The 8,975-nt window shown below is 43.6% G+C and overlaps 1 protein-coding gene across 1 annotated transcript in view; it reads left to right on the top strand.

Annotated features, from left to right (window-relative positions):
• Nucleotides 1-1,471: 1,471 nt before the first annotated feature.
• LOC120024947 (terminal nucleotidyltransferase 4B-like) overlaps nt 1,472-8,975 on the top strand; it is a 29,926-nt gene continuing 22,422 nt past the window's right edge. The window contains exon 1 of the mRNA XM_038969332.1: nt 1,472-2,337. Within this exon, the coding sequence (XP_038825260.1) occupies nt 1,769-2,337 (569 nt within the window). The 5' untranslated portion in view covers nt 1,472-1,768. The remainder of the gene's footprint in view (nt 2,338-8,975) is intronic.

Genomic DNA, 8,975 nt, shown 5'->3' with positions numbered 1-8,975 from the left:
AACATGATGACAGATTAACCATGGAGAACACTAAACATGATGACAGATTGACCATGGAGAACACTAAACATGATGACAGATTGACCATGGAGAACACTAAACATGATGACAGATTAACCATGGAGAACACTAAACATGATGACAGATTAACCATGGACAACACTAAACATGATGACAGATTGACCATGGAGAACACTAAACATGACAGATTATCCATGGAGAACACTAAACATGATGACATATTATCCATGGAGAACACTAAACATGATGACATATCCATGGAGAACACTAAACATGATAACAGATTAACCATGGAGAACACCAAACATGATAACAGATTAACCATGGAGAACACTAAACATGATAACAGATTAACCATGGAGAACACTGAACATGATGACAGACTAACCATGGAGAACACTAAACATGATGACAGATTAACCATGGAGAACACTACACATGATGACAGACTAACCATGGAGAACACTACACATGATGACAGATTAACCATGGAGAACACTAAACATGATGACAGACTAACCATGATGACAGATTAACCATGGAGAACACTAAACATGATGACATATTAGCCATGGAGAACACTAAACATGACAGACCAATCAAGGAAGTGAATTAGACAGAAGATAAAAGCTAAAACAACAGAGACTATGGGTAAGCCTGTGTGAAGAGGTCTGTCTTTAGTGTGGACTTGAATATGTGTATGCATTGTGAGTTTCTGACATGGAGTGGGAGGGAGTCTTTACCAAGGCAGTTTCAGTGCTATGCATAGCCCGGAAGCCCGACCTGGTTCGGTTCCAAAAGACCATGAGAGGTCATGTTCTGTTGGATTTGTGATGCTACCACCCACTCAAGCACTTTGGCGAGGAAGGGGAGGTTTGAGATGGGCCTGTAGTTTGTGAGGATCTCAGGGTCCAGGCCCTGTTTCTTCAGTATGGGAGTTATAGCTGTTCTTTTCAAAGGAGTAGGAACAATGCCAGATGTGAGAGATGTATTTACAATATTGACCACCAGAAGGCAGAGAACAGAGAGGCATGCCTTAACTAAGGCAGTGGTCAAGGGAGCAAGTTGTGGTTTTGGATTTAGAAAATAGTTCAGCAATGGTGGTTTCATTGACAAGGGAGAAGGCACTGCTGTTGGTATATTGCCTCCACTTTGATATGCTGCTTTCATACTTTGAAATAATGGAATTTTAATTTATCAGCCTGATGGATAGAATGTCCTGTCATGACATGAAGTTCGGTCTATTTTTGCTTTTTTTTTTATTACAAACCTCCCACATACTTATTTCAGTGTGTGTACCCCATGTTCTGTGAAAATAATTCATCAATCGCCCATTGTTACGCAACAAGTAACATGTTCTGCTCTTGCGTAAGAACTACACTTTCTCCGCCCTTTTCGAATCACCATTTCACTCTGTACGCATCTGCGGCTGCGCAGTGTCCGCCATTGAGGACCCACGATCAGAAGGAAAGGGTCAGAATCGCTTCGATAGGCAAAGGCGCACGTTTCCTTTATTCTTGAATCCAAACTTTGCCAACATCCATACGTCGCCTACTGTATAATAATATATATTCGTTTTAATTCATGGATGACAGATTTAGATATTTTATAGCAATTTGAAGTAACCCACCTAGCTAACGTTAGTCCGCTGTGAAGCTTACGAGTGAGGTTAGCTAGCTAGCTACCGTGCTAGCTTTAGCTACACGAACTGAGCCTTGCTCTGGGGCAGTGTCTGCAGTGTCGTTTGATGGATCCAAGAATCGCTTGGTTTCAGCCAGAACAACGTGGGCCAGCCAACAGCCTGTGGATGCAGATTTGGGAAACAACTCAAGGACTGGGGAATCTGTACTTCAATAACAACTGTAACACGGGTGGTTTGTCAAGCACGTCAAGCCTCAGTCCGAAAAAGAACATCAACGGGACATTGGGTTTGTCAAGCACGTCAAGCCTCAGTCCGAAAAAGAACATCAACGGGACATTGGGTAACGTGATCTCGTGCAAGAACGGAGCTGTCACTAACAGCGAACCCCGGAACCAGGGAATGTCCAACTCAACGAAAGACAGAGATGTAGTCGAACAACGAGACTTTATTCCGTTGGAAGCAAATAACAACCACAACAACCGTTCATCGTTGGGGAGGGGCAGCGCAGGGGGACAAGTGTGTACTCGGGTCTCTGGGGTCTCAGGACACCCCAACAAAAGGAAAAGAGACAACAAGGCTAGCACTTATGGATTCAACAGTAGCCTCGAGACCGGAGGCTGTGGTTACACGGGAACACCATGGAAAGTCAAGAACTACTCTGAAGGAATCTTGGGGTAAGAAACAAAATGACCCAAATAAAAACCAGCTACAAGTAACGTTAGTTAGCTAATATAACGTTACGAGTTAATTATAAACCACGCGTTATCTAGCTAACGTTATCTATCTATGCCACACTAACGTTAGTTGGTTAGACAACTAGCCAGCCAGCTAACTTGGCTGAAGTGAGCGCACATATTCCTATGGTTAGACAATATAGCCATATTTAGGCGTGCCGATTTGACCGTCACGCGTCATTATCCGTAATTTTAGGGGTCGTTCCTAACCAGCTAAGGTCAGTCGAAGGCAATGGGACAGTCAACTAGCTAGTTAGTTAGCTACCTCCAGTAGTTTGTTTTATGACCTTGGTAGCTAGCTACCTCGTGGTTGCCAACATCTGCATGTGTTCGCTACGCTTACGAGTAAAGCAAAAATTCAAATCCGACTGACATTTAGCTAAAAGCACGAGTACTGTTCGGTAAGGTAGTCAAGTCAATGCAGAACTCTTTTCTTGATAGTTGACATGTTACTGACTGTCAGGCTAAGCCTGCCTAACTAATGCTGGTATTTCTCGTCTGTTTCACTGTTGCCAATTTGCAGCAATTAAAACCGAAAAAACAATTATCTGGTTGATATAATAGTCAGAAGCATCTATTCTAGTTCCAAATGTAGTAAAAGGTGTAAATAGTATACTTTTGGTCATAGTCAGTATTTTCCCAAATTTAGATTTGTGAGATTTAAGAAATCCACCCATTTCTTTAGACAGCAGATCTACTCTGACTTCTTTACATGGGACAACAATAAGACATCGTCGCCAATGTTATGTTGAAGGAACAAGACTTGTTCTTTATTAAACAGCGTGGGTTTTTTCCAACTCGCACATCCTCACTTATGTGAGCAAACTTTGGCATCACAAACACAATTTATTCCTTTAGCTAAAGTCATAATAGGGTGGCTGTTTGGGGAATAGGAACAAACAATGATAAATATCAGAGTACATATAGCAAACATAACAGACCCACATCTAACCACAACCCCAAGTCGCAATCTATTTCTTAATGACTGTGGAAAAGCGAGGTGAAATCAGTGTGTTGTGCCCCACTTTAAAGAGGAGCGGCTGGGCAGATGCAACTTATAATGTTTTCCCACCTTTATTTAACCTGCAACTTATAACGTTTTCCCACCTTTATTTAACCAGGTAGGCCAGTTGAGAACAAGTTCTCATTTACAACTGCGACCTGGCCAAGATAAAGCATAGCAGTGCGACAAAAACAACAGACTTTCACATAAACAAAGTACAGTCAATAACACAAAAGAAAATAAAAATAGAAAAATCTATGTACAGTGTGTGCAAATGTAGAAGAGTAGGGAGTTAGGCAATAAATAGGCCATAGAGGCGCAAATAATTACAATTTAACATTAATACTGGAGTGCTATATGTGCAGATGATGTGCAAGTACAGATACTGGGGTGAAAAAGAGCAAGAGGGTAAGTAATAATATGGGGATGAGGTGGTCGGTGTGCTATTTACAGATTGGCTATGTACAGGTACAGTGATCGGTAAGCTGCTCTGACAGCTGATGCTTAATGTTAGAGGGGCATGTAAGACTCCAGCTTCATAGATTTTTGCAATTCGTTCCAGTCATTGGCAGCAGAGAACTGGAAGGAAAGGCGGCCAAAGGAAGTGTTGGCTTTGGGGTGCAATATACCTGCTGGAGTGCTGCTACGGGTGGGTGTTGCTATGGTGACCAGTGAGCTAAGGCGGGGCTTTACCTAGCAAAGACTTACAGATGACCTGGAGCCAGTGGGTTTGGCGATGGATATGTAGTGAGGGCCAGCCAACGAGAGCATACAAGTCGCAGTGGTGGGTAGTATATGGGGCGTTGGTGACTAAACGGATGGCACTGTGATAGATTGCATCCAATTTGCTGAGTAGAGTGTTGGAGGCTATTTTGTAAATGACATCGCCAAAGTCAAGGATCGGTAGGATAGTCAGTTTTATGACGTTATGTTTGGCGGCATGAGTGAAGCAGGCTTTGTTGCGAAATAGGAAGCCGATTCTAGATTTAATTTTGGATTGGAGATGCTTAATGTGAGTCTGGAAGGAGCGTTTACAGTCCAACCAGACACCTAGGTATTTGTAGTTGTCCACATATTCTAAGTCAGAACCGTCCAGAGTAGTGATGCTAGTCGGGCGAGCAGGTGCGGGCAGCAATCGGTTGAAGAGCATGCACATAGTTTTACTAGCATTTAAAAGCAGGTGGAGGCCATGGAAGGAGTGTTGTATGGTGTTGAAGCTCGTTTGGAGGTCTGTTAGCGCAGTGTCCAAAGAAGGGCCAGATGAATACAGAATGGTGTCGTCTGCATAGAGATGGATCCGAGAATCACCAGCAGCAAGAGCGACTTCATTGATATATACAGAGAAAAGAGTCGGCCCGAGAATTGAGCATTGGGGCACCCCATAGACTGCCAGAGGTCCGAACAACAGGCCCTCCGATTTGACAAACTGAACTCTGTCTGAGAAGTAGTTGGTGAACCAGGCGAGGCAGTCATTTGAGAAGCCTGCAGGGGGTGCTGAGGTGTTGGCCGCGGTAGTGGTAGACAGGTGGAAAGCATGGCCAGCCGTGGAAACATGCTTATTGAAATTATCGATTATCGGTGGTGACAGTGTTTCCTGTCCTCAGTGCAGTTTGCAGCTGAGAGGAGGTGCTCTTATTCTCCATGGGCTTTGGTGTCCCAAATATTTTTGGAGTTAGTGCTACAGGAAGCAAATTTCTGTTTGAAAAGCTAGCCTTAGCTTTCCTAACTGACTGTGGATATTGGTTCCTGACTTCCCTGAAGAGTTGCATATCACGGGGGCTATTCGATGCTATTGCAGAACTCCACCGGATGTTTTTGTGCTGGTCAAGGGCAGTCAAGTCTGGGGTGAACCAAGGGCTATATCTGTTCTTAGTTCTACATTTTTTGAATGGGGCATGCTTATTTAAGATGGCGAGGAAAGCACTTTTAAAGAGCAACAAGGCATCCTCTACTGACGGGATGAGGTCAATATCCTTCCAGGATACCCAGGGCAGGTCAGTTGGAAAGGCCTGCTCGCTGAAGTGTTTTAGGGAGTGTTTGACAGTGATGAGGGGTGGTCATTTGACCGCGGACCCATTACGCACGCAGGCAATGAGGCAGTGATCGCTGAGATCCTGGTTGAAGACAGCAGAGGTGTATTTGGAGGGCAAGTTGGTCAGGATGATATCTAAGAGGGTGCCCGTGGTTACGGATTTTGGGTTGTACCTGGTAGGTTCCTTGATAATTTGTGTGAGATTGAGGGCATCTAGTTTAGATTGTAGGATGGCCGGGGTGTTAAGCAAGTCCCAGTTTAGGTCACCTAACAGTACGAACTCTGAAGATAGATGGGGGACGATCAATTCACATATGGTGTCCAGGGCACAGCTGGGGGCTGAAGGGGGTCTATAACAAGCGGCAATGGTGAGAGACTTGTATCTGGAAAGGTGGATTTTTAAAAGAAGACGCTTGAATTGTTTGGGCACAGACCTGGATAGTATGACAGAACTCTGCAGGCTATCTCTGCAGTAGATTGCAACTCTGCCCCCTTTGGCAGTTCTATCTTGTCGGTAAATGTTATAGTTAGGGATGGAAATGTCAGGATTTTTGGTGGCCTTCCTAAGCCGGGATTCAGACACGCCTAGGACATCAGGGTTGGCGGAGTGTGCTAAAGCAGTGAATAAAGCAAACTTAGGGAGGAGGCTTCTAATGTTATGCACATCATGTATCTTAAAGCCATAGTACACAACATGTATAGGGAGACTAAACTATTCCCCTTCTCTCGAAGTGTTCCATAGATAAAGGCCTGAGAGTTGTTAGTAACCGTGTAGCTACAGGGCAAGTATACCCTCCCAGCCATAAAGGTCCAGACCTGTTAGTAGAGTCTGAACTCTAGTATTTTTATTTAACCCTTATTTCAGTGTGCTGACCTCTACAACCACTGTGACTACTATTATTTGACCCTGCTGGTCATCTATGAACATTTGAACATCTTGGTCATGTTCTGTTATAATCTCCACCCGGGACAGCCAGAAGAGGACTGGCCACCTGTCATAGCCTGCTTCCTCTCTAGGTTTCTTCCTAGGTTCCGGCCTTCCTCGGGAGTTTTTCCTAGCCACCGTGCTTCTACACCTGCATTACTTGCTGTTTGGGGTTTTAGGCTGGGTTTCTGTACAGCACTTTGTGACATCAGCTGATGTAAGAAGGGCTTCATAAATACATTTGATTGATTGATTTAACTAGTCGAGTCAGTTAAGAACAGATTCTTATTTACAATGACGGCTTACCCCGGTCAATCCCTAACCCGGACGACGCTGGGCCAATTGTGCGCCAACCTATGGGACTCCGAATCACGGTCGGTTGTGATACAGCCTGGAGTCTCTAGTGACGCCTCTAGCACTGAGATGCCTTAGACCGCTGTGCCACTCGGGAGCCCCGGGTACACTCTGTCTTTCATATAGGTTGGCTATAATAGCTTACTGATTATGATCAATATGTCAAGTTGGTACAAAGCAGATATAGAGGTTAGGTTACTGTAACCATTTTCTCTATAATGACAGAGGTTATTTCCCCAGACACGTGACGCTGAAATGAAATGTGCTGCTTTACAACCATCCTGGTGCATTATCTTATTGTTGTTTTGCCTGAGTCCCCTCTGTTTATTAGTCTAAGTATAATGGACCAGGTCTGTCTTGAAAAAACATATTGACCAATTAGTTTATATATTCTTAGTGTGACATAGAGCTATTTCAGAAATGCAGTTCTTACTAGTTTAAGCTAGAGAAAAGTCCTGAGGTGGGTGGGGTGTTGTTTTAAAGGCTGATGTGTAGAGGTGTGTTTTTTCCCCTCTTTTACGTGCCTGACAAGTGTAGGCTAGCAACATGCAAGAGCCCAGAGCAAAGTCTTAGCCAGGCTGATCCTCATTTATAGTAATATGAAGCACACTGTTTGCATAAGGACATTCCTTAGTGATTACTCTAATACCCCAACCTTTACTGTACAGCCTGGATCACAGTCACAACCAGGCTCTGTCTCCCACACTCCTGGTTCTTATTCTGCTCACAATGCTTAGTTACTGAGTTGCATTATGAACATATATTTCACAATATATACATGTAAAGCCTAAATATCTGCCAATTGATAGTGTCTCTTTCAGAAAGTGTTTTTCAGGCTTGTAATCTCTGGTTTTGGAAATGTTTCATTAGCTTTCTTCCCCAAGTCCCTGACTGGGAAGCACAAAATTGGAAAGTGATCAAATCAAAATCTGTCACGTGTGCCGAATACAACAGGCGAAGACCTTACAGTGAAATACTTACTTACAGGCTCTAACCAACAGTGCAATTTTTAAGTAAAAAAAAAAGTATGAGGTGAACAATAGATAAGTAAAAAGGACAGTGAAAAATTACAGTAGCGAGGTTATATACAGTAGCGAGGCTATATACAGGCACCGGTTAGTCGGGCTGATTGAGGTAGTATGTCGGTATGGTTAAAGTGACTATGCATATATGATAAACAGAGAGTAGCAGTAGCGTAGAAGAGCGGGTGGCGGGACACAATGCAGATAGTCCGGCTAGCCAATGTGCGGGGGCACCGGTCAGGAAGTCCAGGATCCAGTTTCAGAGGGAGGTGTTTAGTCCCAGGATCCGTAGCTTAGTGATGAGCTTTGAGGGCACTATGGTGTTGAATGCTGAGCTGTAGTCAATGAATAGCATTCTCACGTAGGTGTTCTTTTTGTCCAGGTGGGAAAGGGCAGTGTGGAGTGCAATAGAGATTGCATCATCTGTGGATCTGTTTGGGCGGTATGCAAATTGGAGTGGGTCTAGGGTTTCGGGATAATGGTGTTGTGAGCCATTACCAGCCTTTCAAAGCACTTCATGTCTACGCACGTGAGTGCTACTCCTCCTCGATAGGCTCCTTTTGGCGAGGAAACAAGTGTATCCTACCGGAGTCCTTCACGGAAGAGTTTTGAAATCTGCCACACCCCCTTTGAATCAGCTATTTTTTCTTGAAGGAGAAAAGCATGCAAGCAGTTTAAAATTACACGCTACTTATAATTTTATCTTTGACATGTCTTACAAACCTAATTGAGAAAAGGCAGTTGTCGTGCCCCCCCTTCTGGCATACAGCCAGGTGGTGAGGCGAGGACTTGCAGAGAGCTATACATGCTGCTGGTCCTTTAGACTGTGGGTAATATACCCTTCCCTCTACCAGCACGTGTGGGGAAACCCTCCGTATCTCAGCCATCCCATGTGCTTAAAGAGGAATGTTTTGATATTTTCTCCCCTTCTGGCCAATTTGAAAGCCGGTCAAATTAATGTAGTCTGAACAGCATATGAACAGGGGTTAGGTAGATTGTTTCTTGTTTTGGTACTGCCCAGACAAAATCAATACTGAAAGACAATCCTATTTCTTTTGTGACTGTCATACTGTTTGACAATAAGTTTCAATTGGAGACTGCTGTGTTTGTTTGGTGTCCGTTTCTGTTGTACAAATTATGGTAATTATTAAAGTATTGGATGTTTGAAATCTTTTTTCACTGTATTTAAGTATATGTATTTAAACATTTCTGGCAATTGCATTTTCATAAGTCTGTATAAAT

Source organism: Salvelinus namaycush, chromosome 30 (assembly GCF_016432855.1).
Source record: "Salvelinus namaycush isolate Seneca chromosome 30, SaNama_1.0, whole genome shotgun sequence".
Taxonomy (NCBI): Eukaryota; Metazoa; Chordata; class Actinopteri; order Salmoniformes; family Salmonidae; genus Salvelinus; species Salvelinus namaycush.
This window is presented reverse-complemented; position numbering and strand designations above follow the sequence as displayed.